The sequence below is a fragment of the Camelus ferus genome, chromosome 1 (assembly GCF_009834535.1).
Source record: "Camelus ferus isolate YT-003-E chromosome 1, BCGSAC_Cfer_1.0, whole genome shotgun sequence".
Taxonomy (NCBI): domain Eukaryota; kingdom Metazoa; phylum Chordata; class Mammalia; order Artiodactyla; family Camelidae; genus Camelus; species Camelus ferus.
Window position 1 is genome coordinate 91,805,424 of NC_045696.1, and position 16,813 is coordinate 91,822,236.

A 16,813-nucleotide genomic window follows, 5' to 3' on the forward strand; every position below is an offset into this window, starting at 1 on the left:
GACAAATCCATAGCTTACTTCATACTCAATGGTGAGAAGATGAAAGCATTTTCTCTAAGATCAGGAACAAGACAAGGATGCTCATTCTATTTACTTTTATTCAACATAGTATTGGGAGTTCTAGCCACAGCAATCAGACAATGAAAAAAGTAAAAGAAATCAGAATTGGAAAGGAAGAAGTAAAACTGTGACTATTTGCAGATGACATGATACTATACATAGAAAATCCTAAAGATTTCACAAAAAACTACCAGACTAATAAATTTATTCAGTAAATTTACAGGATATAAAATCAACATACAGAAATCTGTTGCCTTTCTATATACTACCAATGAGCTATCAGAAAGAGAATTTAAGAAAACAATTTCTAATTTGTAATTGCATCAAAAGGAATAAAATACCCAGGAATAAATCTAACCAAGGAGGTAAAAGACTTGTGGTTAGAAAGCTGTAAGATATCAATGAAAGAAATTGAAGATGATACAAACAAATGGAAAGATATACCATACTCATGGACTGAAAAAATTAATACTGTTAAAATGACCATGTTCTCCAAGGCAATCTACAAATTCAATCCAATCCCTAAACACCACTGGCATTTTTAATAGAATTAGAAAAAATAATTGTATGGAAACAAAAAAGACCTCAAATAGTCAAGGTAATCTTGAGAAATAAGAACAAAGCTGGAAGTATTATGCTTCCTGATTTCAAAATACACTACAAAGCTACAATAATAAAAATAGTATGGTACTGGCACAAAAAGGTAGATCAATGGAACAGAATAGAAAGCCAAGAAATAACCTTATGCTTATATGGTCAATTAATCTATGACAAAGGAGGCAAGAATATACAGTGAGGAAAAGATAGGCTCTTCAATAAATGGTGATGAGAAAACTGAACAGCTACATGCAAAAAAAAAAAAATGAAACTGGACCACTTTCTCACACCATATTAAGAAATAAATTCAAAATGGATTAAAGATTCAAATGTGAGGCCTGAAAGCATAAAACTCTAAGAAGACATAGGCAGTATACTCTCTGATAGTGGTTTTAGTAGTACTTTTCTGAATCTGTCTCCTCAGGCAATGGAACCAAAAGCAAAAATACATAAATGGGACTGCATCAAATTCAAAAGTTTTTGTACAGTGAAAGAAACTGTCAACAAAACAAAAAGGCAACTTACTCGATGGAAGATGTTTGCAAATCATATATGTGAAAGGGTTTAATATCCAAAACATACAGAGAATTCATTCAACTCAACATCAAACACAAACAACACAATTAAAAATGGGCAGAGGACCTGAATAGACAATTTTTCCAAAGAAGACATACAGACAGCCAACATACACATGAAAAGATGCTCAACAACACTAGTAATCAGGGAATTATATAAATACAAAACCACAATGAGATATCACATGACACCTGTGAGAATGACTGTTACCGAAAAGACAACAAATAACAAGTATTGGTAAGCTTGTGGAGAAAAGGGAAACCTTGCATAGTATTGGGGGAAAGTAAATTGGTACAGCCACTAGGGAAAACAGTATGGAGATTCCTCAAAAAGTTAAAAACTGCCATATGATCTAGCAATTTTATTTACTCAAAAAGATACATGAACTGCAATGTTGATTGCAGCATTATTTACAATAGCCAAATTATGAAAGCAATCTAAGTGCCCTTTGACTAGACAAATGGATAAAGAAGGTATGGTGTGTGTGTGTGTGTGTGTATATATATATATAATAGAATATTATTCAGTCATAAAAAGTATGAAATCTTGCCATTTGTGACAACAAGGATGGATTTAGAAGGTATTATACTAAGTGAAATCAGTCAGACAGAGAAAGACAAATACCACATGATTGCACTGATATATGTAATGTAAAAACATGAACAAACAAAACCAAATGAAAACAGACTCATAAGAGAACAAATGGGTGGTTGCCAGAGGGAAGGGGTGAGTGGTGAAATAGGTGAAGGGGATTAAAAGGCACAACTCCACTTATATAATAAATAAGTCACAGAGATGTAATATACAGCATAAGAAAGATGGTCCAAAATATTTTAATAACTCTGTATGGGGACAGATGGTTATTGGACATCAAGGTGATCATTTCATAATGTAGCAGTATCAAATCATTATGTCGTACCCCTGCAACTAACATAGTATTCTACGGCAACCATCTTTCAATAATGAAAAAAAGAATGAATAGTGCTAATCTTTCTGAGAGAGGTGGATTTAGGAATTGAGGCACAGGACAGATTACATAGGATTGAAACAAAATGTCTAAAATTTATCGCAAGGTCCTGAGGGAGATGGTGCAGTTAAAGAAAAGCCAGAAAGGCTAAGATCTAGCCTTAAAAGAGGAAAACCACACTGGAGTGGAAGAATGAAGAGAGGAAGAAGGCTGCAAGGGCAGAGGTGAAGTATGACTAGAGAATAAACCAGAACTACAGCTATCTCAAAGCTTGAGAAAGGAGTCTCAGAGAAGAGATATCCATCTTAAAGAGTGTATGCCTAAGTTCACTGCAGAAAATTCCAAGATTTAAGCATTTGTAAAATGGAGATAATATGTAAATAGAGATAATCTTTATAGGAAAGCTCAAAGTTAGAAGCAAATGAAAAATAAAGGAAACAGATATAATCTTATATGTCTCAAGTAATCAAAGCCCAAGTGGCTTCTAAAGGACACCCTTTTATTAGATTCCATATTCTAATGGTGACCTGGTTCTAATGGTGACTCTGGGTTCTAGTTAAGACCATCTGGTTTGCAACTTGTTTACAGTCCCTAGGAACTGTATTTTTTTGCAGTTCCCTGCTTTTGGAAACAGAAGCATCCCACAGTGTCCCTTTAATAAGTTAGCCTCTTTTAAGAGCTGTTGGATTTAGTAAAACTAAGGATCACTGCAAACCTTCTTGGTTTTCTGTTTATAAAATCAGCACTTCTCCTTTTTTGGAAGCTAAAGTTGTATTATTCCTCCTGGAGTTCAAAGCTTCAAAAGGAATCATAAAGGCTGGTCAATTCATCACAGTGAACTCCCTGTGAAAATTATGGCTTACAGGTAAGGTCACAGTGGAACTCTGTTCAGAGACTCTTCCATCTGCTATGCAACAGATGACTCCTGAATTAATCATAGCCACTCCCTTCTTCAGCAACTTGTTCTAAGAGCAGGCAAACTGCTGTTAGAACTAATCAGTGTTGACTGGAAAATAAATCAGTGGAATGAACCTTTGGGCAAACAGAAATTAATATGTACAGTTTTCCTTGGTTATTAAAGGTGTATTTAAGGAAATTCTAATACTTTTACCCTAAATATAATCATTTGGTGTGCTATCACTCCAGGAAAACCACTTTAAAATGCAGTTTAATATTCTCTATTTGTCTAGTTCTTTTGTGTTCCTACATTTTATACTGTTGATTCTCCTAATACTCCACAGTATTTAAGGAAGACTATCATATTCCCATTTTACAGGTGAAGCAACTGAGTCAAAGAGAGTAATAACTTATCTAGAAGTCCCATTAAAAAAACATAAACTTGCCAGAAAATTGAAGTGTTTGACTCCTGGATCAGTATTTTTTTTAATTGAACCCTATCACTCATTTTGATTTTTTTTCACTTTAACAGAGGAGCTACTAATTAAGGAATACAATACTTATACATGCCACAACATGAGTGAAAGTCAAAAAACATACCATTATACCAAGTCAAAGAAGCCAGACAGGAAAGATCGTGTTATATGATTCTATTTATATGACATGTCAAGAACAGGCAAAGCTATAGAGAAAGAAAGTAAATTAATGATTGGTGGGGGATGGGCAGAAGGGTAAGGGAAATCATTGTTAATGACCATGAGGTTTCTTTTTGAGGTGACATAAATGCTCTAAAATTAGATCATGGTGATAGTTATACAAGTCTATAAATATCCTAAAAACCACTGAATTGTACACTTAAAATATGTGAATTTTGATATTTAAAATATTTTCAATAAGACTGTTCTTTAAAAATTCAACTAGGATGTTAAAATATTATGTGCAAAGTAATTTCATTAAAATATTTATGTATTATATATTATACCAGAGAGTCTTCTGAAAGAAAAAAATCCAAAAGTGTTTTCACTAGGAATAAATCTGAAAGTTGGTCAAATAAATTTTAGGAAGAATATTTATGCTAAAGTGATTTATCTGAACTCTGTCTTCAAATATTTGTAACTGCTGACAAAAGTAAAGGACACTGTATTCTACCAGGTGGAAGGAAAATCATTTAAGTGGACGGGTTTGTGGGTCACAGTGACCTCTGAGAGGAGTATTAGCAATTGAGATAAATTATGCATTTTGGAAGTTATATTAGTGTGAGCTGAGCATAAAATTAAAGAACTTATGTAAATAAATCTTTAAAAGGGAACCAAGAATTTAGTCTCCAAAATTTTATTTTGTATGTTTACTTTCCTATGAAAAAGATAACATTTTGGCATTAAGAGTTAGGCTGTTAATTAGAGCCTATGATTTACTTTTAAACCACTATTAAATATATGAACTAGAATTATCATATGTATTCAAATTTTCAAGCATCTGTGTTTCAAAAGACAAACAAAGGGAAAATGTTGGCAAAACAGTTAAAGTTTTCATGTAAGAAAGTAATGATCATAAAGACTATATACTTGAATCAAAGTTGAAATTGTTCAAGGTGATTTAAAAGAAAAAAATGTATCAACGTAAAAATACAAATATGTATGTAACTTTGGAAACAAGCGAAAGGCATCAGAATTAGGATAAGAATTACAACCTATTAGAACCCGAAATGGCCTCTGAAGCCTTAGCTTAACCATTAGTTACCCAGGTGTGGAAAAACACTCATCAGGGCTAAATGGCATATCAGAGTCACCTGGCTAATATGTGGAGGGTCACCATCTTCTGATTCTTGGCCTAGCATGCTTTCAATTAGTACCACACTGGTGGGAAATGTGGGTCAGGGGTAGAGGCTGGAAGACACAACAGAGAGATAGTTACACAGTTCAAAATGGAGAAAGAGAAATTTATTCTAAAAGTAAGAGATATGGAAATATAAAATATTAGAACAATTTATAAATTTTATTTATAAGGAAACAATAATGACATGGTATTCAGTACAGGTTTAAAAATTCAGAATATAAAAAATATGTTTCATGTTAATCAAAAAGTATAACGTGTTAACTCATTTATTACAAGAGAGAACTTAAGAGAGAATAAGGAACAACTAAGAGCATAAATAATAACCAGCCACACTATAGAAGTTCAAGTGAAATGAATTAACAGATGGCAGGATACAGGGGAAATAGTGAAGTGTTTGAATGCTCTGAAGGAGAAAATAGGGGATAGTAGGTGGGGCAGAGAATTAGGCTAGGAAAATAGAAGGGAAGATGTTCAACTAGTATTAGAAAGGAAAACTTACTGTGATGTTTATCACTTACAGCTGGTTCTGCAACTGTGGCGAAGCCAGTAAAATGACTTGAAAGAAATATAAACAATGCAAATACTTAGAATTGGATTTAAGATCATTAATAGTAAAAAGCCACATCAAAAAGTGAATTTAAATACTTTTTATTGTATACTTTGAACAAACAATTATATTTCTTAAAAGTAAGACACAGGGAGACTCAAGAGATGAGTAGTTTATCAGTCTGCCCTTATTTTAATTTACCCAAAGACAATCTAAAATGCTATGCCCATTATGTTAACCCAATGATTTATCTAGGGAGAATATATGCCCTGTGGCTTTTCCTCTTCTCAAATAATTGATACGATTTCTGAAAAGATATTAATAAACTGGAAAATCTATAGATATTATCAAGATAATATAAAATCTTAAGCATATTAATTGGTTAGTAATAGAAATATTAGGCATGCATTTAAAAGAAAGCCAACTAAGAAATAAGATAGTTGAAGTTCCTGAAAGTTATGACAGTGAAGTCGTAAGATGGTAGAGAAAGTAAAAGTAAACAAAGTAATCTGAATGACAACAAACTTGGAGCTAGAGAAATTTATAACATATTTTCAATATAGAGGACTAAGAGAAGCTGCCAAGAATGGCTAAAAATAAGAGTGCTGGCACATATAACCAGCATGGGGCTAGAAGGTCAGACATCCAGTGAAGATTCATGAAGACCTGGAGAGCACCTAGTCACCGAGAATCAAAGTGAAGACAAGGCCAGTTGGCTGGCATATGGTAAATGCCAAATAACTATTTGCTGAAAAAAATGAAGTTATTCCCAGGATATGATCAACCCAACGCCAACAAATGGGAATAGATGAGTTGTGGTAAGAGGCCAGTGAACAGGTCAATGGATAGTGGGCAGAGGTAAAAGCAGACTATACCAAACAGAAAATAGGTAGTAAGGGGAGGGGAGCGGAGAGGCTGGCTTGGACCACTGGAGGTGGGAGCACCTGTGAAAGTCCCAGGACCCTAGAGGGGAGAAGAAAGTGTATCAAGTACGGGACTAGAACACTACCAAGACCTGAGATGGAAAATTTGCTGTCTTTCCTGCACTTTCAGTTCTATAGCTTTCCTAAACCACTGTAACCACTTTGGCAACATGAATTGGAAAGAAACAAAATGTCAGTGCAATCAGTTCACCAGAAGGGTATTTGTGGATAAAGCAAAAGGTACATTAATAAACATTTTTCTAAATATTCTGACAGTTTCTACAAGAACTTGACATGGGAATAAGATTGTTGTGGAGTCAAAAACAAACAAAAAACAACTTGGTGCCCTTCATGAATAGGTTCATAGAAACTTGTCATCTCTAGTTAAGAGAAGCTTTAATGATCCTGTCCACTCTGACCTACAAATTTTCAATGGTTTCAACCAAGAGAGAAGTAACAGCCTTTTAAGGTGGTTTCTTTCTCTGCTAACACAGTTTGGGTGTTACCCATGCAGTGAATCTATTCAACACCAGCAGCAAAAATGAAACCCTAATTTAGTCTTGAAATTATGTGCCATTTTGCTCTGTAATTACACCATCCTTTAGATGAGCCTGTATTACATCTATAACTATATGACCTCTAAATGAAGAACTGAATAAATGACCTGTACTTTTGATTTAAATATAGACTGCACTTAATAAAGGTGAGGACTTAATGAGTATAAAAACCATAGCTAACCAGTATTATACTGTTTTGGTGAGGTGTTTTTTGTTGTTGTTGTTTTTGTAGGAGGTAGAATCTGAGCTAAGTCTTGAAATATGTGTAGAGATTTCTTCTTTTTTGAAGAAAGTTTATTGTTAAAATCAGAAAAAAAAATAAATAACGGGAAAAATCACTCATATTTCCATCACACTAAAATTTATTTTCATATCTTCATGTTCTCTTCTGGTTTCTATTGACAAATACACCTATTTTGACATAACTGTATTATAATATACACAGAATTTTGTGCATTTTATTACTATGTAATAATTATAGCATTTCCCATGTTGTCATAAGTCTAAATAATGTTTCAAGTTATGGTATATGGTAATTTATTACCCATTTCCCTAGAGTTAAGGATAAATTATTTCTAATCACTCACTATTAAAAATATGATCTTTGCATATAAATATTTTTTTCTGCAGTTTTCTAACATAAATTCATAAGACGGAGATTACTTCATCACAAGCATTATGGGTTAGAAAAACACAATAATTTTTATCACCAAAGGAAGAGAAACTATCACTTAAAGTCTGTACTAGTTTAAAAGGAGGTAAATGTTTTATTTTTGTTTAGTTATTAGTAATTGAATGTTTCCTTCTTGTTTATCATATTTCCTGTGTTAACTGTCTGTTTCTGTTTTTCAACCATTTGCCTGCTTGGGGTCTTGGAGTTTTCTTAAACAATTGAATAAATTCTTTATATGGTATGGATACTAACCTTTGCATACCATATATGATACAAATTTTTTTTGCCCATCTTCTAACTTTAGGTTGGTTGGCACTTTTTGAAGTCAGAGATTCTACATTTTTATAGACAAGATCTGTCAATCTTACTCTTTGCTATTTTCAAAGTGCTGCTTTATCACTCTGTGATTAGGATAAGTTCTATATCTTTTTTTTTTTTTGGTGCTAGTTTTTTTCTGTTATTTTTTAACCTATATAATTTGAGGTTTATTTTGGTGTATTTGGTTTATTTTGTTTTAGTTATCCATATGCCACTTATTACAAAATTTGGGTTTTTTCCATCTGTTAGTGATCCTTATATTAAAATCTGATGCTACTTCTGGATTTGCTATTCTGTTCTAAAAATATACATTGGCATTTGTACAGCTGCTACACACTCCTATAACAACACATTCTAACTATGCTAGAGCTAGGTGGCCAAACATGGTTCTTTCTTCCCAGGCTAATTTTTAAAATATTTTCCCCAAGATCTGACATAGGTACAATTGACACTAAGCAGCAGAAGCAGTAGAGAATTCATCTTGAGATCAGCTGGTGCAGGACCAGAGGAGGGGCGAGGGGACCAAGTGTCCGGTGTTTTAAGAACACAACAGCTGCAACCTCACCCAATGATTCTTATGGCAGTTCTAGCTTCATGGTTTTCTAAGCATCTCTAGGCCCCATTCTCCTTATCACCTTCTCAGAGATTCTGAACATCTAAATAATATCCTTTCGATAAATGCCTTTGATGATTAAATTGGAGTCAGCTTTTACTCTTTATCTGTAGTCATTGCTCCTGTTTCATTCCTTATATTTTTCATTTGTATCTTCTCTCTTCTTCTGATCAAACTTGCCAGAGGTTTGACTATTTTGTTATTTTCTTTGATCAATGTTTTGTTTATTGATCTTCTTTACTGTATCTTTGTTCTCTATTTCCCTGACTGCTGCTCTTATTTTTACTGTATTTTTTCTTCTATGTTCTCTGAGTTTGTTCTTATGTATTTAAAGCTTTACATCTCTCGCAAAGCACCGCTTTGACTGCATCCTACAAGTTTTTGATATAGTGCTTTTCCATATTACTAAATTCCAGATATTTTATTTTACATTCATAATAATTTCTGCTTAAATCTCAAAGTTATTTAGCTTCATATTTTTGTAAAATTGTGGATAAGACAAGGATGCCCACCAACCCTATTCTATTCAACACTATATGTAGTCCTGGCCAGTATATAATATGTCATGAACCAATGATTATGAGTGATTCAACTGAATGTTCCTGAGGTCCCATGGGGAAAAAAAAAAAAAGAAAAAACAAGAGGTAGAGAAACTTAACAAGCTTCCAGGTAAATGAATGAGTTATCTTTAAAGGAAAAAGAATCAGAGCTGCAGCAGACTTCTCATTTGCAACACTGAAAGCTAGAAGTCAAACCATTAGCATATACAATCTACTGAGAAAAAAGAACTCAAGTATCCTACCCCTAGCTAAGTTACCATTACATCCATCAAGTTGAGAAATATATTTTATTTTGAACTTATAAGGAACATTTACAAAACTTGATCATGCACTCAACAGAAAGAAAAGCTTAAAAAATTCAAAGAGGTTATGTTACATTATTTAATCAGAATATCCTGAAGTTAAAAAAATAATAAAAAAGTAACTCTCTTCCAAAGCAATTAAGTACTTAGAAATTAAGAAATATATTCCTAGATAACCTTTCGACTTAAGGAAAAAATGAGAAATTACAGAGTATTTAGATAGCATTGAAAAGGAAAATAATTCATATTAAAAGCTATGAGACACAAAGTTTATGCAAAAAAATTTTATACTTTGAAATGCCTCTATTATTAAACCAAAAAGATGAGGAAAAACATAATTTAGAAGTCCCTTCAGAAGTCTGAAAAATAAGAATAAAAACAAAAAAGAAGCCAGGAAGAAAAAAGTAATAAACATAGAAGTGAAAAGTAATGTCATCGAAAATAAAAGTAGTAGAAAGCATTCAAAAGCTAGTTCTTTGGGTGTCTGATAAATAATAAGAGATAAATAAAAATAGACAATGTTCAAAATCAGAAATGAGGTATAACCACAGACAGAGCAGATATTTTAAAAATAAGAGTATTACATGCCATATTATGAGTACAAATCTGAAATCTAGATAAAAAGAATTATTTCTTGTCAAAATATAAATAATCAAAGCTGAACTGAGAAGAACTGAAGATTTAAATAGCTAAATTACTACAGAAAACTCTGGAAATATTACATAACTACCACTGAAAGAGGCTTCAGAATCAGATGAGTTCATAATTGAATCTTAATGATCACTGGGTTCATAATCAAGTTTTATGTAACTTTTAAAAAACTGATAATCAAATGTTATTAAACCTATTCATTTATTAACGTCACTTAATTTTAACACAAAACTCTGAAAGAATTGGTGCCCTGTAATAAATAAAAATTATAGACCATTCTCATTTATATAGGTACTGAACTGATAAATAAAATATAACCATGTAGAAAATGATATATAAAAAGTAAGTTATGTAGGATTTACTCCACAAAAACAAAGATGCTTCAATATCAGGAAATTTAGTAATACTAATCCATTTTACCAGTTGGTTAAAGGAGAAAAAACAAGCTATTATATGAATAGATGCTGAAAAGGCATTTAACAAAATACAAAAGCATTTCTAATAAAATATCTAAGTAAAGTTGGAATAGAAGGAAAATATTTGATTAAAAATAAACAATATTTACCAAAAACCAAACATCAGATATAATTCCAAGTGGCAAAATGCCAAATGATTTCAATTAAAATCAGGAAGTAGACATGGATGATCACTGTCACCATCAGTGTTTAACACAGTCTTAACAGTTCAAATGGATTTAATAAGATATCAACAAGATATGAAAATAAAAATAAAATATATAAACACTGGAAAAGAATAGATAAACTCTTTTGGAGGGATGTTGGGGCTGGTGATATAATTGTATAACTAGAAAACCTAAGACACATTAATAAAAACTACTAGAATTAAAATGAGAACTTTGCAAATTTAGTGGATATAAGACAAACAGAAAAATCAATAGCCTTTCTTTCTTCTATTAATACCAAGACACTGAGATAGAGAAAATAGTTCATTCACAGTAGATTAAAAAATGATAGTCATAAATTTTAAAAGAATGGCAAAAAAACATAGTCAAATAAAACTATAAAATCATATTAAAGAACATAAAACATTTAAAGAAATGAAAAGACATACCATATTCTTGATTGAGAAAACTTTTATAATATTAAGAAGACTTAATATCACTAAAACTAAGTCTCTAAAAATTAGTATAAATATTATAAAATAAACTTTTATAATATTAAGAAGACTTAATATCACTAAAACTGTCAAGTCTCTAAAAATTAGTGTTAAAAAAATTAGTGCAATCTCAATTAGAATCCCTGCTGGGATTAGAATTGAATGAAATTATCTTAAAGTTTATGTAGAAGAATAACTGCCTGTGAATAAATATGAAAGAAAAGTATACAGATTTGAAGAGAAAATCTTTACTGGATATCTATCAGAGTCTTTGAATTAGAGGTTATTAATAAAGGATATTAAAGTTCAAATCGAAAAATAACTGCCACCAAATACATATTTAAAAAGTAAGGACAGAGGAAGAGAAAGACTTATCAGCTATGAGAATATGCTATTAAGTCAAATGAATATGATATTAATGCTACATCTAATAAATTAGTGGAACAAAAAAGAGAACATAATAATAGATGCTGATATATATATGAAATTTTGACATATGATAGATAGTAACTTTAATTAGTGGGAAAAGGATGGATAATTTAACATGTAATACTGATGCAACTGGCTATGCATTTGGAAAGAATAAAGCTGGATGCCCAAATCTCATGTCATATGAAAAATTCCATACATATTAATGACATAAATGAAAGAAAACGTGAGACCATATGTATAACCTAGAAATGGAACAGACTGTTTTAACCAAGACTAACTAGAAATTATAAAAGGTAGTAATTTGATCATACCAAAATGAAAAACTTTGATATGGTACAATTTACTGTAAAAAGTCAACAGACAAATTACACATTAGAAATACACTGAAAATAGAAGATTAATAAATACTATACCTGCTCTTAAAATTTATTAAGGAAAATTCTAGTAATGCAATAGAAAATTGGCAAAATCTATGAATAGGTAATTCACAAAAGAAAAAATTAAAATATCTGATTTTCAAATTTATGTTTGGTTTCATAATGCTTCCAAATTCATATGACCACTTATATTCTCTTCCATAACTAGTTTCTCTCCAGATTTCCCTAATCTGTGATGTGATCCCTCCATTAAAGACCCTCAAGCAAAGAGGTTAAGAGCCCCCTGTGACTTCTTTCTCTTGCTTGTCTACGCAGCCAGGTATTCACCTCCGGTCCTGGAAGTCTTTTCAACCTTGATTCTATTTGAGCCTTTCCACTGTGGCCATGGAGAGGGCCACAGAGATACAGTGGGATGAGCATAAGCCTCGGAGTTCAACTAGGTTTGCTTTCATTCTCTGCCATTGACCAGCTATGTGGGAACAGGCATGTTACCTTTCTGTGCCTTGATTCTCTCCTCTAAGATGGGATAATTATACCTGTTTTCCATGGTCACTGTGAGAATTAACTGGAGTAATTTATATATAGGGCTAACATGGTGTCTAATACACATTAGGACCTTAAAAATGTCAGTTCCCTTCCCTACTTCAGGTTCTTATGGCTAGTCTAGGGACTGGGTTACTAGCAAAGATGTTTTCTGATTGGCTAACTGACTTCAATTCTTTGACGTTCAGAACACCTCCATACGTTGCTAACAGCTTAATTTTGCTAAAACACTGCTTGTGTTATATCATTCTCCTGATTTTCAGTTTTCAATGATTCCTTACTGCCTTTAGGAAAAAGTATAAACGCCATACCGTAGCCTTACTTCCAAGATCATCATTGCTCTAAGGTAAAAATTTAAAATCTTTGCCCAAGGTTCCCAAAACATATTTTTTAATCTTTTCATTTGGAAAAAGGAAGGAATGCCTAAAAATTTGGAATCACCTTATATAACAGCACATACTGTATTTCACCTCGATATTCTAAACCACCATCTACTGAGGATAATGATATAGGAAAGTAAATTCCACTGTTTTCCTGAAATACCACTTTGTACCTGAAATGTATTTAGTATATTTCCACTTAAGTCTTGCCACTCTAAACGGCAGAATAGGCATGGATGATAACAAACATTTATCACAGAAACTGTTATTGGCATCATTACTAACAATTAGGCATATTTTCAACACAAACTAATTAAAACAAGATTTTGTTAGAATTATAAGAAAAATAAAAATTTAGACATTTCTTTACTTTGGCTATCTGCTAAAAATGGCAAAAAATAACTCTCTTTTACCTAGTACTTCTTTTTGCAAGCCATGGCATCTGATTTGCAAGTTTACTTCCTGTTGTTTGGATGTCTGAATCTGCTGAGACCTCAATATGGCTGCATCTGACAATAATTTCAGATTTTTCATTTCCTCTTCAAGGCATACATTATTTCTCTGGGACACTGTCAAACTTTTATTTAGTATCCTTATTTCTGTAAAGAAAATTCAAAGTTTACCAATAGGTAACATTGAATCATAAAATGGCTCTCCAAGAAAATGACTATTTTCTTTTAGAAAATTAATAGTTAAAAGTCAAGATGACTTTTCTAAGTATAGTGCTACCTAACCAAAAGATTAAATTTTAATTGAGTAGTTATTCTGAAAAAGAAATGAGAAAAAGGATTGTATTGCTAAATGAGGCATGAAACACTTAAATTCTATTAAATGGCAATCCTGTCTGCTTTTTAAATACTCACATGAATGAATAACACAATACCTGTGTAATATTCTGGGTTTTATTGAAATTAAATTGTTTTCTTGGCAACATGATTCAGAAAAGCAAATTTAAATATGCTAGCATGAGCTGGTTGGGAGGCATTTCTAGAAGATAACCAGGATACATTCTATACGAATTATGAAGAAAGGTGGGAGGGGTGGAGAGAAATAAAAGGATACAGTGTCTAAAACCAATAATTTTATGGGCAGAAAGTATTAGTTAATATACCTTAATGAGACTAATAACACTCTGTCCCCTCAAAATGAGACAAGAATTTCATCATAGTAATCACTTCTCATTATTCTGTCTGCTTAGATTAAGTTTAATAAAAATATGCCTTCACAGCATTATGTAGATATAAATGTGCTAATTTTATATAATTTTGTGAGAAATGCATGGAACGTATTATCCTCAGAATGGTAATTATCAAGCTCTCCCTTCATCAGTCTTTTTAGCACTGCAGTCTTAAGCCATTAAAGTACACAAACGCACACGAAATAATAATAAAAATACTATAAAATTTGTACAACCACAATTAACTGAATCAATGAAGCTGTGATCTACACGAAAATCTGGACAGTCTGCTTTTCCAGAGAGTTCACTTGGCATTCCCTTCCTTGCTTAGTTATCCTGGATCATGTGATGGGTTTAGCATGTGATTGGGTATCAAAGAGGGTCTGCTTGGTTTATTGGTCTTGGAGCCACCACAGCAGAAATAGCAACCACATGGGCCAGTGAAGACCAGAAGTAGACAGCCATGGGGCAGACACGGCACATAGCTGCAGAGGCAATATGGCCAGTAAATGGTTACAGAAATAACACAGTATGCTGAACAGAGCACTGAGAAGAGAGCATGCCTTAAGAAGACGGATGAGTAGGATAAGGAATGTGGTCCAAGAAGAGAAAGGCAAGACATCTTTCTGTGGGAAGAAAGTCTGCCTGGAAGAAAAAGTGGCATTTAAGGTAGACCTAGGGCATGAACACAAGGGGTCTGGCACCTTCTTCATCTTTAACTTCTACTCAAAACGGAAAACCTAGAGAAATAAACTGGCAGGGACCAAGTAAGTGGGTCTTCTATATACCAATGATTCCTTTTTATATGGAAATTTTTCCCCTAGGAATAGCTATATGCTACTAAAAATTTATGGATGTGTTCCCATTTGTGTGATGAAAACTACTAGCACAGTAGTACGTAGAATTTTTAAAAGACTGTAGTTAAAGAAAATAAGGAGGTTGCAATTTTTCTTCAGACCTAAAAACTCCAGGGTATTTTTGTAGCCAGAAACATGGCTTCTCATGGCTGAATAAACTGTACTGTACCTAACCGTATCTGTCTGTGATTGAGTCAGAGTGACACTGCAGAGGAGCATGCACATGCTGTCACCTATTTATCGTCTGCCAGAAGGATACTGCTTGGGTTTGCAGGCTGACTGTTAGTGCACACTACTATCTGTCTCTAAAATAACTACTCATGTCAATGTGACTTTCTACCTAACATTAAAAGAATAAGAATCTGCAATACAAATTCATTTGTGAAATATATTCTAATACATGGAAAAAAGTACAGCAAGATTTCAAAACTAACAGGAGGTACAATGTTTCTAACATGGAATTAGGAGAGTAAATTCAACAGGGGTCAATTAATTTACCCTTGGCAAACTATACATCCCCTGTAGCTATGGCAATCCTAATGTCAAACATTCATTCCTTTATTTGCCATTAATACAACTTCCTAATTGTCAGTCATGTGTCTCAGTTTGGGGTTCTGAAATTATGATCAATCTATTTTGGAAATTGGACCTATCTTACGCTTTCCCTGTCCTTGCGTGACCCCATGAGGAAGGTCCTCCTAGCCTCATACATTAGACCTACCACAGCTCTTATGCTACCTCTGCCTCTGACTCAATCTGAAACTCACATCAGTTACACCATTTCTATGGCACTGATCACATGCATACATGTGATCTACTACTGGACTGTTATCTTAGGCCAGAGGTAATATCTCATTCATTTTTTAGTCCAATAATTTCTACCACAACATCCTCGAATTAACAGAACCTCAATAAATACCTACTAAATGAGGTTTCCACTACATGACTAGTTGACAGTCCTAAATATGTGTTTGTCTTACCTCACCCTTCATTTCAGAGGCAAGTATTTTGAGCCCCAAATTATTTAATGTCAGACTCGGTAAGGCAATAAACACACATCAAAAAGAAGGAAACATTTTTAATAGGATAAGCAAATAGGCCTATTCTAGCCCTAATTTCATCAATTTTATGAAAAATGTGGACTACATTTCCAAGCCTAATTCAGAACTTGAATTTTAAAAGTTTAAGGGTTATTCAGTCAATAGTTATTTTGAGAGTGGAAGCAAATTGATTCTAAACTTGCTAAGTATTCTGCCTTGGTAAAAATACTACTTTTTTTCTAAAATTTCTTCCACTAAAATAGGTATATTCTGGTTTGAGGAAAAACTAATCTATGAACAAGTAAACTTAAAAATATTGTTATATAAAGTGATAATCACTCAGTAAAGAGTAGGAAATACTTCATTTCTATCTGCTATTTAATATTCAGCATATTTTGTCAGCAAGAAAATATTAAACAATGCCTTTTCCTAGAAACTTTGTTCCTGTTTTAGAACTTGATTTTAAATGTAAATTAATTTTAATGTGCAAATCTTCTAAAGTGTCTGAATAATGTGTGCAGTGTATATGGGGTTTACTACATTAGTTTGCTGGGGCTGCCATCACAAAGTAGAGATTGACTTTCTCACAGTTCTGTAGGCTAGAAGTCTGAGATTAAGGCATTAGCTAGGTTGGTTTCTTTTGAGAGTCATGAGGCATAGATCGGTTCCAGGCCTCTCTCCTTGGCTTACAGATGCCGTCTTCTCCTTGTGTCTTCGCACGGTCTTCCGTCTTTGTGTGTATGTTTCCAAATTTCCTCTTCTTATAAGGACACCAGTCAAACTGGATTAGAGCCCACCAACTTAAATTTAATTA

The 16,813-nt window shown here is 32.9% G+C and overlaps 1 protein-coding gene across 2 annotated transcripts in view; it reads right to left on the minus strand.

Annotated features, from left to right (window-relative positions):
• The window catches only part of LEKR1 (leucine, glutamate and lysine rich 1), a 200,489-nt gene that overhangs the window by 89,600 nt on the left and 94,076 nt on the right, over window positions 1–16,813 (minus strand). For both annotated transcript variants that reach the window (XM_014562369.2, XM_032485637.1), the window contains one exon: window positions 13,339–13,524. In XM_014562369.2, coding sequence (XP_014417855.2) covers window positions 13,339–13,524 — 186 coding nt within the window. The remainder of the gene's footprint in view (window positions 1–13,338; window positions 13,525–16,813) is intronic.